At 38.2% G+C, this 20,457-nt stretch overlaps 2 protein-coding genes and 1 pseudogene across 5 annotated transcripts in view; 1 reads left to right on the forward strand and 2 right to left on the reverse strand.

Moving 5' to 3' along the window:
• The window catches only part of LOC139815697 (UNC93-like protein), a 54,824-nt gene extending 45,993 nt beyond the window's left edge, over positions 1-8,831 (forward strand). For all 3 annotated transcript variants that reach the window (XM_071782780.1, XM_071782779.1, XM_071782778.1), the window contains exon 6: positions 2,834-8,831. In XM_071782780.1, the coding sequence (XP_071638881.1) occupies positions 2,834-3,159 (326 nt within the window). In that variant the 3' untranslated portion in view covers positions 3,160-8,831. The remainder of the gene's footprint in view (positions 1-2,833) is intronic.
• Positions 8,832-10,411: 1,580 nt separating this feature from the next.
• LOC139815696 (solute carrier family 53 member 1) lies at positions 10,412-14,075 on the reverse strand. 2 transcript variants are annotated; one of them, XM_071782776.1, is made up of 10 exons: positions 13,609-14,075; positions 13,407-13,535; positions 13,105-13,258; positions 12,787-13,031; positions 12,241-12,502; positions 11,802-12,169; positions 11,379-11,721; positions 11,117-11,286; positions 10,912-11,045; positions 10,412-10,826 (listed from the first exon to the last, which is right to left on the reverse strand). In XM_071782776.1, exons 2-10 carry the CDS (start codon positions 13,473-13,475, stop codon positions 10,565-10,567), a joined length of 2,007 nt encoding a protein of 668 aa, XP_071638877.1. In that variant the 5' UTR covers positions 13,476-13,535; positions 13,609-14,075; the 3' UTR covers positions 10,412-10,564. The 2 variants fall into 2 exon arrangements, with proteins under 2 accessions (XP_071638877.1, XP_071638876.1); XM_071782775.1 differs by having other exon boundaries at positions 13,407-13,498; positions 13,609-14,074.
• Positions 14,076-15,696: 1,621 nt separating this feature from the next.
• Positions 15,697-19,032, reverse strand: LOC139816073 (U1 small nuclear ribonucleoprotein 70 kDa-like; annotated as a pseudogene).
• Between the last annotated feature and the right edge of the window lie 1,425 nt (positions 19,033-20,457).

Raw genomic sequence — 20,457 nt, forward strand, 5'->3', positions numbered from 1 at the left:
CTATGTGTTAAAAAAATTATTTACTATTATCGGATTGAAGTTCGTAACACGGTAGGAGATAGCGAATCGTCTTGGACATATGGGTCTATTCAGTGGGCCATTCTTCGAAAACCGGATCTATGAATTTTGATTATAAGCCATTGGTCCCATCAAGATTTACCGGCTACATCTCGCATTTGTTTGCTCGCAGTCAATACGAATATTGATAGATCAGACGAACACTTTACGGGCGTTCTTAATGCATTCACGACAAGTAATATTTACCTGAAGATATATCGCTTCTCATCAATATTAACGTCCCTGCTGAGAGTTAGGGTCACTGATCGACCCAGTTCGGAAAAAAAGGAAGAGAGAACAGGTGGATTTTATCGCCGCTGAGTTCGCAGGATCCATAAAACCACTTAGCTTTGACTTCGCATTATGTAAATGTCGATTTTCCAAGCGGATGTCGCGTCCGTAAAAAGTGTCCCCTCTTTAGCGATCGCTCGCTATTGATGAGACGTTAGGTGGAAAGTTCGATGACGTAATTGGTAAAAAAAGTCAAGCGTGCCAGGAGGAAATAATAAATTGCGGATTAATGAGCAGATAAATTGCTTTGGTAATTACCGTCTGCTGGATCGATAATAACATAATTTTGCTTACGGTTTACATATGTCGTCGTCGTCGTCGCATAATCGGCCGTATTAATAAACGGCGTATGATTAATGAGAGTGTCTTCCAAGATGAGCGTCCGGGAGAATCTTTTAAGAGGCATAATCGCGAGACGCGATTTCGAACGTTAATTTCGTGATGTGTAAGACATTTTAGTATAAAACATTTTAAACGATGGCTACATGCTAGATTTTTTTATAAATAAGAAATACTATCAGCGTCTTTTTGTACTCTAAATGAAGACATTCTCAGAAGATGTTCTCTTTGTACTCGTTCACTACAAAAAGATTGCTCATCTGAAATTAAGCAAATACTCATTACGTGTACTTATTACGTGTGCTTATTACGGCGACAGCGGAAGACGATGATTTTGGCCTTCGTTGATTGGGTCATGTTCAAAAATTCACAGAGGTAATGCTCGCATCAGAAAAAAAACTCCATATCTTACTAATTTCTCAGGCCCATAGTTCTTTCTCAAGGACATTTCGTTTCATCTTCCGCTCTCCGTCACGCTGTGGTTAACATAAAGAGATATTCGCATTAAAAATTAAAAATTTTTAGGCTTGTTACATAAAGATAATAGTGGTCCCTTTTTCTTGAATCGAAAAGAGACTATCCGAGCGCGATGTCCCGATACTCTCAGGCACAGAGTTCTCTCTTAAGGACATTTCGTTCCATATTCCGCACTCATCGTCACGCTGCGCTGTGGTTAACGAAAAGAGATATTCGCATTAGAAATTGTAAATTTTTAGGCTTGTTGGATAAAGATAATTGTGATTCCTTTTTTTTGAACTGAAAGAATATTCGAGCGACGTTTCAATAATAATTTTCACGTTTACAATCACTGTTACGATCGCTTGTACAATAAACGACCGAATGATACACAGCAATTTTGCGTTGCTCGCGCACAGCAGGTCTGTCTTTGTATGTAATTAGAGCTTCTGCACAGACGTTCAGAAAGTGAGTCTTGAGCGTTTTTTTTTTGTTGCCTCGGCGTGTAACTCTTGCGAGATTAATCGCTCTTTGCCGATGTGTTTGAATCACGATAGGAAATTTTGCAGAAGTCGATATGCAAATCTGTTCGACCACGTGTATACAAAAACGCACAATAGACAGCTGCACTTGCTTCCCATCCGGTTTTGTCAGTTAATTGCGCGTAACGCGTGTACCGTGAGAATCTCTAATTTTAGCGTGCTAAATAATGTGGGCGACATTATTACCTAAAAACGCCTCTAAAAAGTGTCACAGAAGAATCTCAGAAAAATTACAACGATTAATATACGATAAAAATTTTCTTCGAACAATTTCAAAGTTGTTTGTGTTAAGATAATAAATTGTTATTGCGCAGTCTTAAAGAAACAGATTGGAAAATTCCATTTGTCGAGTTACAGCACATTCTCTTTAGTTTAAATAAAGACGTTTTTAGCGATTGAGGCTATCGTCATAACAGACTAATGTACACTCTCGTATTCTATTTCTCTCCCACGGATTTCCCGCCTCCATTTGGGTCATTTATTTCCCTAACGCGGTATCGTGCATCGCCGTGCAGCGCTATCATTATCGCTGTTACGTGCTTTCTGAAAGCGCATCTAACGAGCGCCGACGAGTCAAGGATTCGATCCACCTGTAGGCTCGTTATTTCGCCGTCAAACGCGTATAGCGACGATGAACGTAAAACGATCGACCTCGGTGCATGCACAATGGTAATGGTATGCTGATACAGGTGCTGGATGCATATCTATTCGTAGCTGCAAATCCGATAAAGCACCTGTTAAGTCAACCCGCGACAAACGAGATCGTTTGTCACTTTATCGTTTCATTGTCGCAAAGAAAAAAAAGAAGTGTCAGATCAACACTGATATACTTGTATATATACGCAAGAATATATAATCTTCTTATAAAAATTTCAGCTTTTTGTTTCTACTTTTTTTTTCTTGATTGAAGTATATATAAAACTTAAACTATATAAATGACTTCATTCAAGCAAGTTTTCTTCGTTCAAAGCAATATAATCTCATTTCAAGATTTCCACGATAAAATTAAAAATATTTTTAAATCAAAAATATTTTATTTTTTTCTGTGTGGAAACTATATTTCTTGTCAATAAATTTCTTAGATGCTAAATCGTTAATTCTTAAGTTTTCCTCGCCACAGCGAGTACTCACTTTCTTGACTATTGTAGGACTCTACGGCACGCTGTTCAGGCGCAACAAGGAGGCGGCCTTCTCGAACTACAGGCTGTGGGAGAGCGCCGGCTTCGTGATCGCCTACGCGTACAGCACGCACCTCTGCGCCCGTATGAAGCTGTACGTGATGCTGACGGTGCTGATCACCGGCAGCATAGGCTACATCATCGTCGAGCTGCTGCACAGGCGCAAGCAACGGCGGCTCAAGGCGATCGCCGAGGACCCGAAGGCTGCCCAGGCAGCTGCCGAGGCGAATCAGCCGGAGGAGACCGACGACGAGAAGGACGACCTCGACGACGAGATCATCATCACGCACCTGTGAGCGACGATTCGCGTAATCGACGTAGTCGTTCCTCCTTAAAAATCCCTCGCGTTCGCACCGCTTTTTCGTCTCGTCGACGGGGGAATCGAGACGACGGCCGGAAGATCCGATCGATCGGATTGACGAGTACTCTTTTCTCCGCGATATCCGTCGAGATCTTCCGCCTGTCATCCCCTCGTTCTTGCTTGTCAGTCCCTCTATCCCGAGATAGAGCCGCGCCGAGATCAATGAACAGCCGCGGCGTTCTTCCCCGTCGACGACGCGGGCGAGGAAAGTGTGCTCCTGACGGTAGATCGATTCGCTACCTCCGGAACGACGTAAAAATCGCGTCTTGTCGCGAAGGGGTCAAGAGAACGGTGGATACGCCCACGATTTCCACGATGAAGTGGAGATGCCGGGCGTCGACTCCATTTTGCGGATGCTTCTTTTCAAGGCAATGCCGGGTGCAGGCTGAAATCTGGCTTCCACCTTCCTCAGCGCGATCGGAATGAGTCGATGATAGATAAGTAATATACTTATCGATACTTGGTGGTGCTAAGAAACACGTGGGAATGTAAAATTCGCTCTCGTGCTACTAGGAATGAACTTCCACCGCCGTTACTCGAAACTGTCGAATCAGTGCCATGATGAGGGATCACCTTGATCCTCGATCCAAGCGTTCTTTGTACGAGACCTCATCATCGCGTTCGCGAAGCGGTAAAATGGAAATAAAGCGCGGCACGGAGGCGAAAAGTGCATTTTGTTGCGCGCAGTCCGTGCGCAAGACGCATATCGTCGAAAAAAGTGTGGCAATCCTAAAAGTATTCAGTTTGTATCACATATTTATTGCGCGCCGAAATGTCCCGGCGAACGTTATCGTGTATCGAGGAGAAGAATTAAGGGACGTCAGAAGCATTATTATTTTTTCAAATCTAAAAAATGATTACTATTTTAGAAGAAACATTAAATTGTTTCCATGCATTTCTCTTCGATTCTCCATGATCTTGTTAAACGATAAGAAAAATTTGTTATTCTATTAGGCTTTTAAATTTTGTATTAAATATTTATGACGTTAATGCGAAGAAATGCACTCCGATATCGGTTTCGTCAATGTGGTGGTCTTTACAAATCGATACGAATGTTTTCGTTACAAAATGTTTAGTCGACTATAATTTGTAAAGATTACTATAGTTCGTAAAAGAAAATGTACATGAGACACACATGTAGTTTGTGACTAATAAGAATTGACACGAAAATTGATTATATTTATTCAAGGATAATATTACTTTCCTTTAAATTTATAATACTCGTTTGTAATACGTTTAAAGAAATCGTTTAAAGAAAAGAGACAATCGTCACTATGAAACAATCATCATATGTCGGGAAATGACGTTCTTGATCGAGGAATGTTGTTATCGGTCACGTTGGCAAGTTCCTCGCATTTCTTTTCTTGCAAGAGAAGCACGTGAGATATCGATGTGCGTCTACATGTGAAAACAGTATTTTTCTTGCCGAGAATAAATGAGTCATAAGGAATAGAGATGGAGGTTCATTCTTCGCGGGACTGAGTTCCTAATCTTCAAAGTTTCGTGATCTTGCATGCAAATATTCTATTATTCCGTTCTAACTTTTCGTTTTATTATATAAGAGGAAACTTATTTTAATAAGATTTAAAGATATTATTTTTCACAGTCATCATATAAAACAAGTTTCTTCTTATTTCATATTTATTGAGCCACGTCGCGGTTGAAAATTTCGAAGAATAAAGCTCCGTCGATTTTCCATCGATACGACCTGTTCTCCGCGGGAATCTTATCGCGCGTCACTTTTCGTTAGAACCAGGCGGAAAAGGCGCAAGGAACATATCAAGTTAACTATAAACACCGTAAACCGTTTGGATGCATTATTCCGTCCTGTCGCAATCAGCAATCTGTACATGGTAGCTCAAAAGTCTACGACGTAAGCTTAGGATACGGACGCAGTTCTTGCGAGTCGTTGCGTTGATAGAACGCTGATTATCTCTCCGACTGAAATTGAAAGCGCGAGGATATAAAACGTGAATTCTGTTCATCGATTCTGTTTTCGCGCGGAGGGAAGGATTACGGAGATTACATCACGCATCGCGAAGCACACGTCTCGTTATCCGCGGAAAGAGACCGATCGGTACGTGAGAATATGAAAAACTCGCGTCTGCGAAGTTTCGCGAAATTATGAACATTACCTGTAAATATTTCAATTAATACTGCGGTTTAGTTCCTTCCGAGTATCCCGCTGGGTAATTATGACGCACGAAGGAGACCAAGAGAAAGTTTACCGTCGCTGAGAATAAACTCCTCTTAGAATCCATGTTTTTGTTTGACGGACTATATTTTCACAAAATTCATCAGGAATGAAAACTTGATTTACACATCGGACAGTTGAGATAACATTGAGATAAGAAAAACGTTAGTTTAAATTAACGTTTCTAATATTTTCTGAAATTAATTAATTGGAACAAAGAGTTAAAAAGAAGGATAACGTGCCACGTGTCGCCGTTTAAAAATAATTTGCTAAAATAAAAAGCTTTTATAAAATGCCACAGAGAATGTTTTATTAAACAGTAAACCAAGTATTTCAGACCTGGCCCATTTCCGATAATTATCGCGCGGCTCAGCGGATTAATTGCTTGCGCGCTGGCTCTTATCTGGCGCTTATCAGCCTTGCGCGGCTTTGCTCCGTCCAGCGCGTATTTGCCCCACGTGCTTTCGAAGCTGCGCGATAAACCGGGCGCGCGCGACTCCAGTCCACACAAACGATCGCGAGCGAGCGAGCGAGCGAGCCGACAACTTTTTTTTGCTTTCCACGACCAGAATGGGACGGGCATGAGGCCGGGAACAGGAAACTCGCGGGAATCCTGCCCCCCTGGACGGGATATTCAAGTCCCTCGGTGCCTACCGGCCGCCTATTTATATATACCCGCGATACACCAATCAGGTATATACCGATCGACACCGGCGTCGGCCAAGTTCCCTTAAACGAGAACTTAAGAGCCGCGTCCGCGTCTCGTTTACGTTTTATTATTCGGCCCAGGTTCTCCTGCTTGTTTTCCGTGCCACGCGACGAGAACCCGTCCCGCCGGCGCGGCGCAGCGCGGCATCGCGATTTTCTGCGCGATCGGCGCCGCCGCCGTCTCGCGAGGGAGAGCCCCGGGTAATGACGGCGCTGAGAACGGAACGCGACGCGTATAACGGCCGCTCGCTTTGCTCGCTTTTGCCAACTGGGATTTTACGCGCGTTTCTCTCTCGTCGTTTCTCCACCTTCTCTCATCTCTCGCCTTTTCTCTCTCCGCCTCCTTGTCGCCTCGGCGCGACACGGCGCGCCGCGCGGAAAGTATCACGCTCCTCGGCGGGGTCGCGCTTTTAATTCCGCGCTACGTTAACGTCCCTCCTCTTCCCCGTCTCGATGAATTCTTGCCGCGGCCTTCTGGAAAGTGGAATAAACGCGACGAGACGATCGGTATTAATCGCATGCGGGACGAAACGACGACCGATCATATATATGTTAAATCTCCTTTCTTTTTTCCTTCGCGCGTTCTTCCGCGTGCGCTACGAAATAGGATCAAACAATCATCGAAATAACGTAAAGAAATCGAGTCTTTTATTCATCAATGCAGAATTTTCAATGTAGAATTGATGAGACGAACGTTGTGCATTTTTTTTTAATTCGAGCGGGTTTCGGAAAAAAAGAAAAGCTTCAAAGTCAAAGGCGTGCAATGACGACTTGATTCGGGACATTTGTCTCAAGATAATACGTTCTATCATACACATCGACGACACAACCATATACGTTATGCGTTATTATAGGATATCTGGTTTCGTAGTCACATCAAGAATGAATGTTTTCCTGTTTCGTTCTAACTGCTCTATCTTATTCCCTTTCCAGCCAGAAATGATTAGTCGAATTGACGTCGATACTTACGTTGATGAATGGTCGATGTCGAATGTAGGTTTATATTTTTGTCATCTTCGACCTCATTGTAGTAATTTTTATGTTAATTCAGCAATTACGAATATTTCTATAAGTTTTCTATTGTCTCGATGTAAAATGGAAAAGCACAGTATATATAAATATATATTGTATTCGAATTCGATGTAGTGAATTGACCGAAACACAATAGAAATCTAAAAGAAATATTCGCAATTGCTCAATTAACATAAAAACAATTATAAGAACAATTTTTACACAAAGTAACAAGATAAAAATATGAATCAGTATTCGACAGCAACCATTCATCAATCACATCGATCAATCAAATCGACATTGATTCGACAGATCATTTCGGGCTGGGTTCTTTGTTGTATCGCGAATATTATAGATTTAAGTAACTCGAGTAGCTCGTGGCGTAGTAACGGCAGATGAATGGGATTAGTGGTCGGATCGCTAGAAGCAATAAAAATATAAGATATAAATAAATTTCAAAAGAGAGAATTGCTTGATTCGTCCGCCGGTCCGATTCTCCCGCCGTTGATGCACGTATTAATATTGCAATTAAATAAGTAACTTTACGGCACGAAACATAACAAATGGATGAGCGAACGATGGGGAAATCGAAGATCGAGAGGGGGACAGCGAACCCCCCCGAGAGTATCTGTGTGTAATAGTTTTTCGCTGAACTTTTTAAAGGGACTCACGAATCACAGAACTTGCACCTCGAATGTGTCGAGAAGAGGACATGGTTTATCGGGGACCACGATCTAACATATATACATATTATATTTTAGGCCTGCGAGATTACTCTTCCTAGATTTTACTGAGAAGTACTTTAGAAAGAAATATATATATATATATATATATATATATATATATACATATATTATATACATATATGTTTAAGAGATCTGCAGAGAGAAAAGATTTCGTCAGTTCGGGCCAATCGCACATTGGGACCATTCCGGTTTTTACGTTCTGCTTGCTCTTATTTGAGATTTGTAAATATACAATTAGTATTAATCGCCTATAATCGCGCCGTACGAATAGAGCAACTGGATGTCGCTTCACATATCGAGCAAGTCTTTTGAACATTTTATTTTCTGTTACTTTTATTTAACTACGTTCGTGCGCGTCGAAAGAGCGTAATTCCCGCAATATATTGTTACTGCATTCCTTTTATTTCCCTACCGCGTTCCAAGACCATTGAAACCGCTCTTTTTCACGCTCGCTCCCCATGATCGTTCTCTTATGTCTCCTTAGAGCAACGTGAGCATATACTTATCTCGTTTTAAGTACGAGGAACGTATGGCGGAGCGACAAAGAAAAGGGTGTGGAGCCGTCACTTGAATATCTGCCACTTTTTGGACATGCACGAACGCGGTTGTTATACATATTATCCTTAGATAAGCTAAGGGAATCCAGCGTATGCTAAGTTTTGTTGTTTTAATCGATAGAAGGAATCGGTGCGCCCGACAAATTGTACAGTATATTATTATATTATTATTATTGTATGTTCACTTCCTTATTATACATATACTATTCCGTTCGATTGTTATCGTACATTATGATGACACGTTGATCATAGTTGCAATCATTAATTGTTATACATCGTCAGATTATTGCTATATATAGTTAATAATATATTATTATATCATTTTGTGTCCGACACGTAATGTTATGTAACGATAAGGATCATTTTATTAAAATTGTCAATTAAGATATAATTAATGTGAATTCTCTATCCTTTTAATCCCCCTTTCGACTAACTTCAACTTCATTCTTTTGTTCGTGCTAATTTTTCAAGGAGACAATGGTTCTTAATGATTCAATTTGTCGCAAAAATTCTATGTGATACGTAATAATGTTTCATATATGATTTCTAAATGTAATTTGATATATAGTGTCATTGTAGATTCAATTCAATTCTTAATAGATATAATAAATCTATATAATAAGTGCAATTATAGATGAATAGAATGATCAGACAATTAAAGACGTAAATATGAATTATTTAAGAACGCAACACCAATTTTTCACATTTAATAACTATTGCATATAAAACAAACAATGTAAGTTAGTATGAAAATTCGCGAAGGAGCGGTTTTAACGATCCGTCGTTCTCAGAGAACGGAAGAACAAAGAAGGAAACGATTGCTGCCGTTATTATACGTTATCTTGTTACGTAACATCGTCGTAAATGCTATTTGCTCTACCGAAGTTAGGCTTGTTCGCTATCTTACAGAGGCATAAGACCTATAAATCTAAACTTGAAAATTAAAATAAAGCATTGAAAAGTAAATTACTGAAATATTATTTTTCTTAAATGTGTTGTTTCGGTGACTGGAGTACCTATAGCAATATATATTAAAACATTTTATTATAATATGAGGTATAATCAATATATTGCAATATTTAAAATTATGTACATAGTCTTGCTTAAGAAATTATCATACACAATAGTATAATGCATGTACTTGTACATTAAGCATTATAAGAATGTCAGAAATTACCGTATATAAGATACAAAAATATTTAACGTTTACATTCCAAACAACTGTGATAGAATACTTTTATGATAGAATACTTATAACACATTTATATAAAACAATTGGATAATCGTAATACTATTTTACATACGAAATGTTACTATCCAAATAATGCAGAGTATTAGTAAATTAAATATCGAATTTACAAGTTTGGTACTCTACTTTGGCTTACTACTGGAAAATAATTTACATAACTACATATATAGGCCGATGTAACTACATGATATAAGTACAATAAGTATGTTCAATATATATAAAAAAGCACATTATAACAGCCTCTTTAGTATTAATACATATTTAGTATCACTTATGTATGAGCGTAGTTTAACATCAGACTACTTTGTATCAATACTTCCTTTCTCTCTACTTTCAATATTCGTATAAGTATTTACTCGTGGCATCGATTACCTATTATTAAAAAATGGCATTTGTAGAAAAAATATTGGTAACAACACGGCTAATAAAATTATAGTGTATAATGGCATCTAAAATGGCAGGCAAAATGACCTTACTCAACAATTCGTACAGTTCGCATGCAAAAGCACATGCTTCGTATGACACGTATTACATCTTCAAAGATATATATGCCTGTATCTAAAAGCTATAAAATTCGTGAAATTGTTTACTTAAGCTATAATTGTTCGTCTTTGTGATGGAAGACTTTTGGTGCAGGCTACATCTTGAATTGTTACAATTTATCGTAAAGTATCTTATACGAGAGAAGCGTGAAAGGCACTATAATAATTACAATTTTACAATCTGCTGGAAAACATGTAATCATCTATCTTCTAGCAAAATCGATATGTCATTTACAAAATCATGCAAGTCATTTTCGCTAAGTACCAAAAGTTCGGAGGCTTTCCATATTGGAGAAAATTAAAGATAACAATTGTACAAAAATCTTAAACTATTCAACTGGCATTTGATATATCGATATCTATAGTTTCTTCTTTAAGCAGCGCTCGTTTCTCCTCTTTCGTATTGTTCTGCTTTTTACCGCCGCCTTTACGTTTACCCCTATTAAGTACACCGTTCTCATCGTCCATCATACGTAAAATCTGTGTCTGATCGGAGCTTTCTATAGGTGCTATCGAGATATCACGTACGGCACGAAATTTACCGCAATTATTCAAATGTTCGTTCTCCAAACGGAAAAAGTTCCATACAAATCGCCTAAAAGAATGAGGTTTTGCGATGAATCAGAAAGACACAAGAAAATTTTAAAATAAAATCGAGCAATGGCAAAAAGTGTACTTACCTAAAGACCTCGAGAGGTGCTACTATAGAAGTCATTAAATCGCCAGAGATATATCCGCATTCAACGAGGACAACACTCGCAATCCATATAAATCGTAGTACAAAATCTTCTATTATTGCGAAATAATAAAACCACTGAAAAACGCGTGTAATATGTAATATATCCCTTTTTACAATTAAATATTGCTACTTATCATTTTACTTACGGCTGCCGAGTAAACCACTTCCTCGCGCAAAAAACGATTTTCACCGGCGTTGCTGTCTAAAAGGCCCCAATCCATCTTAAGGTCCCACGTGTACGAATATATCGAATTAATAAGGCAGCTACACACCCATAGCCACAACCATGGATTCTCCCATCGATTATTATATTCCGCTGCAAAAGTGTATCATCTTTTTGTTACTTTTGAGACATTAAAAACTTAAACTGTAAAAAGACACATTTTTAGTACACGTAATTCAACATACCTGCGTGATAAGCGTATAAAGTATTGGCGGCGACAACGAGAAACGTCGTAGAATACTTCCCAGCATTCACTAAATGCGGAAAGGCCTCTTTAGAGTCTCGATATCTACGGACGCACTGCGCGAAGCGAAACCACGCCGGTAAGCAATTCACAATAGGTCTGATCACGAGAGAGCCGGACATGCATTGCACAGTGTCGCCCGCCTTCAACCAATCGCCGTTTGTAATGTAGAAGCATATTAAAAAGTGAAAGTCCAAGAACGCAGTCGCCAAACTGTTGAACTGGTCCGCCAGCCAGAAGTCAGCAAAATTGACGTACGCGAATGGCGATATTAAAACGCGTCCCTAAAACAAGATGAAAGGCTAAATTCAATGTTTTATTCATATGATAGGAGAGATGTGTTTGTTGCGCTAATTATGCTTACTATGATTTTGAGCAGCCAGAAACGAGCTTCGTGACGAAACATCTTAACCGGGTTCAATAGAAAGACCAGCATGATGCAGACGAGTGCCAATGGATTCACATACGGTGGTATGCTTAGGCTGGCACTGTACAAGAAACTTAATAAGCTAAGCGTCCAGACGACGCCGAGGACTGCGGCCAATTCCATGAGATGCTGCTCCGAAAGATGATTTCGCGGGTCCAGCTCGAATATCAAAACGTGATTGACACCGGAAGATCTCCATCCGTAGACATTAATCCCGATAAGGAATAGAAATTCAATAATAAGAAAAGGACCTCGATATAATCTAAATGCGATCTTGAGGTTCTCTCCGCTGTCGTGAAAGACGGCTGAAAAAATAACGAGATTTTAGCGCAGCTGCAAACCACGTTTCCATTTATAATGCAGATGAATACAATACCTGAGAGAACAACTGCGACAGATAGAACGATAAAGCTACCCGAGAATAAACCAACTTTGAAGGTAGTCCATGGACTCTGATGCTCGCCAAGCGGTGGCACCCGAAGACGTTTCATAGCGCGCTGCCGATCGCCGCCCTCGAGATCGTTCGTCACCATAGCTTCCGTTTCCTGAATCAATTTGTCTATATCTTTGGACGTGTAGAAGTGTGACGTCTCCACACACTCGACTCTCCATTTTGAACCGGCGTCAACTGACAGTAACTGAAAGCATTTGGAAATGCGTTGTAGGAACATTATAGACAACTATACAATAAAATAATACAAACTGTTGAGAACAATTACTGGCTTTTACTTGGGATCACTTGGGATATACAGGGAATATGGATATTGTGTCATACACCGCAGTTGTTTCTTGCACCACTACTTTGTAACTATAGGAGAAAAGACATGATGCTAATGACATTGGGATAATTATAGCCTCTGTAATTATACAAGCATGCGACCAAGCAAAAAATTACAAAAAGCATCATTGCGCAGTAGGATACCTTGTCGTGCTTCTTGAGAATCTTTCGGAATCCGGTGTGATTAAGGTTCTGATAGTTCTGAAGAAGGATCAGGGAAAGGTAAAATTCTGAAAATGCGAGTTTTAGGTCCCTAAGCTTTCTGGTAGGCAGAAGTGGTTTTGCGCTGGCCTTTCCTTTGTTCTTCCCGCTTCCCCGCTGCAGCTCCACTGCAGTCTTCAACTCACTTTGCAAAGCTGCATACTTGCGCGTTGCTTCTGCCAATTTTTCTGTAATAAACAGACAATTAGCATCACAGGAGGATTACAGGATCAATGATTTTAATGCCCCAGATACCCTCACCTGAGTAAAACGTATTGATTTTCTTTAATTCGCGATCGCAGAATGTAAAAAACACCTCGTCAAACGACGCAAAGTGGCGTGATATCACTTCTGGCTCTACGCTTTCGTCCGAGGGCGCTTCTTCGACCGCCGTGTAAAGCATCGCTTTCATCTCCTGCAAAGTCAAAACACACAGCACTTGAATGTACACGTCTACGTAGTGATATTTGAAACTCGACGTTTATTACAATCTCATTGTTCATGTCCATATTATCCGTGCATTAGTACAGCGTAGGCTTAAGTGTTTGTACTTGATGTCATACCTCGTAGCTAATATACTGCTTACGCCACTCGGGCGTAATGTGGGCTGACAGATGCTCCGCGAACTTCATGTTGCCCGCACAGCGTGGTCACACTAATTTGCGAAAAAAAAAGTACCCAAGTGGTTAGAGCTGAAGAAAACAGACAATATCAAATTGAGAATATCGCGAATAGTCACGAGCAGAAAACAATCTCCGTACTCACCCAAGTCCATCTGACAATTAGTCCCAAGCGAGGTTATAAACGGCATTTATAGCGCGCTGAGGAACTTTGTCGGCGGCGGCCGATCAAACGCCCCGTCCGCTTGCTGTTTAGCGCGACGATAAATATTTACCCGGCCGCTAAGATAAAAACTATTTGGCGTTCGCGGCCGCCGGGAGGATATCCTTTCGCGCCGCGTTATCGCCGCGTTCCATTTAGTTGAGCCAGCTGATTGAGCTAGCCGCGGTCGCAGTTTTCGTACTTATACCGTGCCGCGGTTCTCGGAAACGCACGCGATCTTCTCGCTTGCGAGCGGAACGCTTACGCGACAAATCGACAATGCCTCCCACAGGTCGATTCGTCAAACGTGGTCAATGTGGTCATACGGCCGCTCACGGGACCAAGCTCACGAGGTTGCCGTCGCATCGACACGCTCGTGATTATGAAGCCATTGAAGCCTATTGTTATTCTCGATGATGTTGCCGAAGCGACCCCAGTTAGCCCCAGGGAGAAGTCCGCAGTATTATAACAATAGATTGACACATCGGATTTGCTCAGATAGCGCAACAGATCCGTTAATTATTACCTGTGTTCGTATTATATTGGCGAAAAAATTTCTTATATTTTCTCGGAAATTTTCCAAGAATTTCTCATATTTTAGATTTATGAAAAATTCTGAAAAAAAAAGTAAAATTTCTCATATACTTTCAGAATTAATTGGATGAGGATTTTCGAAATATTTTAGTATCTGTATGCATAAAAATATTTCTGATAAATTGCGCGGATTTTATCATATTTATTCAGATTTCTGCAAAGATGTGTTGACAGGAAAAATCTGAAATATTTTATTACTACTTTAGTCGAGGTTTTTTTATATTCTAATTCATATAAAAAATATAAAATTCTGAAACATTTTTCCACCAAGATGGCAGGAAAAATCTGAAATATTTCATTATTTTATCTGACACGTTTTTTTTGGAAAACGTTCAAAAATCTGAAAAATTCTTAGACGAAGTCTTAGAAATTCTGATTAATAATATATAAAAAATTTTGAAATATTTTTTTCAGCAGAATAAACTTGTGTTTTGCCGACAGAGCCTCTGCTAATATAATAATATTTGACAGCGAATTGTTGGCAGAAACGGAGCAGATCTATCATTTCGTAAACATTTAAAATTTAATTGGAATACATTGTATTATTTAAATGGTTACGGCGGATTTGCCATTATATATTCTGTTTATTAAGCAGATTCTGTTATATCCCTGTTAACATTCTATTGACAAAATTTGCAGCAGACACCTTCAAAATCTGCCAATCTGCTCTCAACAGATGGTTGGCTGTATGAGGATGCTATTCCTAAAAAGAATTGGATAAAACCGGATGTTCGATCAGACAGCGACGATGAAGTTCATTCGCTTCGATTTTTATTTTCTCCATGCTTGGTTCTTCCTTCATTTTCCCTGCAAAATCTAACTCCAGCGAGAGATATGTGTATGAATAATACATATGTATTGTTGCATTGTGTATTTATGTTCATTTTATCACAAAAAATACACATTTGTGTTTTCTTGTAAAAATAAAAATGTTTAAAATAAAATAAAGTTAATAAATTAAATTAGAAAATATTAAAATGAGTATCAAAACGAAAGGACGTCGATAAACTCATACATCGCAGAATCCCGACCGATGACAAGGAAGATTGCGTTAAATAGAGTTTGTTCTTTGTAGCGACATCACGTTGGACATTTCTTATTTCTAAAAGAAGACAGACATCTACAATTAAACGTCGGAGAAAGAGAAAGAGAACAGATGAAAAGAGATACTACTTTCTCTAAAGTTCATGGACATTGCCAAGTTGCTGAAAACAATTGTACATCTTTATTTTTTACTCATCACCGTCTTTTACTTATCAATAATAGGGATAGAAAAGACTGACGAAGAATAGAATTAGAAAAGTTGCCAATAATTAATACTAAATTGTCCAAAAACATCAATTTTTAAAAAGCCTCAGGCTATTAAGACTTGAGGTTTAGTCTTTAAGGGTTAAAATTTTATAACATTGGCAATTTTTCTAATTCCATTATGAAATATTGATGAAATATTTTTATAAAGAAATATTTTAACTTTTATTTCTAAAGATTTATACATTTTCTAAAATTTCCTTAAATAATGTAAAAATGTTAAGAGATATACACACACACACACATTTCATAAAAACAAAATTCTCTACAGGATGTCCCGCTTGTGCCGCTTACGATCCTTGCTTGGCGACCGTCGCCTCTTGCGATCCCGATCGCGTTCGCTTTGGTCACGATCTCTTCTGCCACGGCGTTCGATCTCTTCGATATCGAGATCCGGCAATTGATCGCGACTTCGCCTGCGTCTGCGTTCACACGATCTGCTCCGAGTCCTTCGCTTACGATCGCGCGATCTGCGACGTTCCCTATCCAAACGGTCGCGATCCCTGAAACGATTAGATGACAATTTTTATACATAATTTCTTTCACATATTGTTAATTAATATATTTCACTCCTTGCCACTCACCTGTCTCTGTCCAGGCCACGCCCCGAGGTTTCTCTCTCCCGTTCCCTCTCGTCATCTTCCCGCCCTGAATGCTTGATGTTGACGTCTACGCGGCCACCTAAGCCGCCACCAAGCCTCCGTGGCAGCCAACACTTCGTCGTTCTGCCCCGCTCGAAATCAACCAAGATCCTGCGGCCGTTTATTTTTTTACCGTCCGCATACTTGTATGCAGCTAAAAGATTACAGATCAGAAATTACTATTCGCCGGTAAATTCACGCGCCTAAATAATTAGTCTACAAAGTCTACAGTCCTAACGAAAGGACAAACTCCGAGAGAAACCTAACAAATGGGATGATTCCTGGGACTGCGGATCCTGGAACTGGCCGATATCAAGATCCTAAATTGTCTAGATATTACACAATCGGGCGTTATCTGGACTTTGAGAATCGCTCGTTCACAAGCACAAATTCCACGATTCTCACAGCATCTCTCCGAGCCACTGACCCTCGAATCCACCAGGTCTTCGAACGTACATTCCAAGACTCAGGCCGGTATTCATAGTCGGTTCTTATTTTAAGACCGTTTTAAGTAATGTCTTAAGATGCTAATACGGCTCTGTGATCGGTTAATGACATCTTAAGATCGTACTTAAGACGGTCTTAAAAATAAGAACCGACTATGAATACCGGCCTCAGAGTTTCGAAGAGATAGCTTCTAAGAATTCTCCGGTATTGAACCATGTAGATTCTGTAGATACTAATGTCCGTAAATTTTACAACCTATAGATGTTCTACGAGCCGATTACAGCACGTAGAACGTGAATCCTAGAATCCACAGATCCACGAATCCATGAAGGACGAATTCTATATTTTTTTTTTTACTGGGACATGTTCTAAGAGAAAAAACGGCGTTCGAATGTATATGTTTATATATATATCAAAATTCCGAGTCGGAGAATCTCGTAAAAAGTCTTGCGGGTGTCATCACGCGGATGCCCGTTTATAATCCGATTTGAAACCGCACGTTTGCTCGACAAAATCAGACACGATAAATAAAATAGGAAAGTAAACGCTAACAAAAGTTGCTGTATGGATGTTGGATCTTACCACAAATACAAACCTATCTTATCAGGCAGGTTCGGGGATTTTGCATGGTATAGTGAACCGCACTAGTTGTCGGCAGCGGTCACCACGCTGTACCAAGAACAAGATAAAAACTGCATTAATCAAAGCTAGCCAATAAACGTTCGCGTCGTTTTTTGTTTTGTTTCGTTTCGCTTTCACCATATTTATGCATTTACAGAACGATATTCCTGCACGAGTGCGCGTATGGTGAAGACCCCCCCCCCCCCTCCTCAAACGGTACCGTCTAGTTTAAGTATCAATGAAAATGAGTAGCCTAACTATAGCCCTACCCCCATAATATCTAACTGGAAGCGACGCTAAATAAGATGAAATTCCAGACTATATGGGGCTCATTGAGCTTCGCAACAAGAGTAACGTTTCTTTTTTTTTCTTTTATCTTTTTAAGTTGCAGCTACTTACCGTGCATATCTCTTTCATGTTCATACTCGATGAAAGCATATCCCCTAGGCTTGCCATTAATTGTATTTTGTGTTACCACAACCTGCAAAAAGAAAACAAATTCGTTAATAAACCTTAATTAAATTCTAGTTAAAAAAAAAAAAAAATTTATTTTTGGAAAAATATTTACCTTTTTTTACCGGTCTATATACTTCAAATTCTCTTCTCAGTTTGGATTCTGAGGTGTCATAATTCTGTAACAGAAGAACAAACATATGTTAAGATGTATTCTACGTAATAGCTTAATTATATATTTGCTGAACACTTACCATTCTAGCTACGAAGAGGGTCTTGAAGGGATCCGCTGTAACATTAGCATTGCCTGCCGGATCCCATGCTGCAATTTCTTTTTCCATTTTGTATGCAACATCGTCCGCGCGTTCTTCACGGGTCTCTACGTGCACATACCTTAAATCTAATACAATAAGTCTAGTCCTTCAGGAGCATTTCCTTAATTTTATCCTTAGCAAGATGCCGACACCTGTTGTACTTGGGTACTTGTCCACACTTGATCGCCTCTTTCCTCAATAATTCCAGCCTTTTTTCCTTACAGAAGCAGTAATAAGCGGATCCATCATTCAAGAGTTTAAGTACCTGCTCGCTGGAACAAATAATGGATTTGTAAGGTACATTATATACACATACACACACATGCGTGCAGGGATATGCTTTTGGCAAATTCCTAATTTACACACTTAAAAATGGTGAGAAAGCAATGTACAAAATTCTAATTTTTTTAAGAATTTTTCATGTTTTAAATTTATAAATAATTTTGCAAAAATCTTTAAATTTTAATTGACATAAACACATATTATTTTAATTAGTTATATACTATAATATAATAAAAAATAATAATTTAAAAATAAAAAGTAAATATATATTTATACATGTTGTAATTTTGTAAAATTAAATACTTCTACAAAATGCAATCTAATTTTTTAAATTAATTTTTTATGTTTTTTTTACAATTTCTTTTATTATTTTATGTATAAAAGGCTATAATAAACATTATAATAAAAGTATTAGAGCTCGGACACAATGAGAAAAATAAGGAATAATATTAGGTTAGCCAATAAGTCGTGCAGTTATTTATAAGTAACATTTATAAGTAAAAAACCGCACAGACTTATTGGCCAACTTAATATAATTATTGGGATGTTGCAATATGTTTTTAATTACCTTATGACGGACTGTTTACTTGAATGTCTTGAATGCGAAAGGACTACCTTAACCTTAATCAAGAATGCAGCAGCAGTGAGCAGCCGTTTAGTAATTTCCAGGAGGGAAAATGTCACTAGCAACTTTAGGATGCATATGGAGAAAGAACTATGGCCGCGTTCAGCAGATAACTGCTGAGTCAATACTCTAGGTTGTTTGGTTGGTTCAAAAAGTAAGAGCCAATCACGTTTGATCTCTACTGAGCAGACGTCGGCCGCCATGACGTCATGACGCGCGCATTTCAACTCAGCAAGAAAAAATTGTGTAAATACTGGTAAGTACATAATTTTATTTAAATAATAAAGAGACAACATAGGCTAACTATATTGTCTCTTTATTAATTAATAATTAAATAAAATACAGAATGTAAAATTTTTATATAAAAATATATTAATATATATATAAAAAGGTACGGAATGTGTAAGATTAATATATATATTTAATATAAAAGTATCAGTTAAAATATAATAAAGAGACAATATAGGCTAACTATGTTGTCTCTTTATTATATTTTAACTGATACTTTTATATTAAATATATATATTAATCTTACATTCTGTACTTTTTTTTCTAGGTTAGGTCACAGTATGTTAGGTATTATTAAAATACAGTTAAAATACAGATAGCAATTTGGTTTTTGTCCTAAAATGTTCCTTAATTTATGTGCTTTTAAAATATGCACAATGAGATTTTCATACTCATCTCCTTTGGCCAACGAACCTTCCCAAAAATGAATATCATAGGGTACTTAGCCAAAGGGGATGCACATAAAAATTTTATTGTGCATATTTTGAAAGCACATAAATTGAGGAACATTTTAAGGCAAAAACTAAATTGCTATCTGTATTTTAACTGGTACAATTCATAACAAATATATATATAATATTATATATAACATTTTACTTTCTAATATATATCAGATAAAATTTATAATAGTACATATATTATATCAAGATTTGCAATTTTTTCTTATCAAAAACTTTATATAACTTAAAATATCTCAAAAAAGCATTTTTATTAAATGTTATTCTTTTATTAACAATTTATTAAATTTACAAATATTAAAATGTACAAGAGTAATACTTGTTATTAATCGTGTTGTAAATAATTTATTAAAAGCATTATCGCGCGATTATAGTTATCCATGTGTACGTGTGATGCCAGTGGAGTTGTGTCGAGCATCGAGCGAACCGAGAGGACAGCCTGAGAGGAGGAGGAGGCCTGGGAGAGGCATCGGGCACCAGCGGAACAACTTTGCGGTAAATATTGATTTTTATTTTGTGTAAAAGTAATTTTTTTGTTTATTCTTGAGACTTTTTATTTTATCATGATTTAGAAGTAATAGTTAGAAGAAAAGGAGAAATTTCTATAAAAATTGATTCTTATAAATATCATTTTTAGAAAATGTGCTATTATTTAAAGAAATATCCAATTGAATAATAAATGAAATGTTTGATGCTATAAGAATTACATTTTAAAACATGTTTTTTGAACACCATTTTAATCTCGATTTTAATATCTATGA

The sequence above is a fragment of the Temnothorax longispinosus genome, chromosome 7 (genome assembly GCF_030848805.1).
Source record: "Temnothorax longispinosus isolate EJ_2023e chromosome 7, Tlon_JGU_v1, whole genome shotgun sequence".
Taxonomy (NCBI): domain Eukaryota; kingdom Metazoa; phylum Arthropoda; class Insecta; order Hymenoptera; family Formicidae; genus Temnothorax; species Temnothorax longispinosus.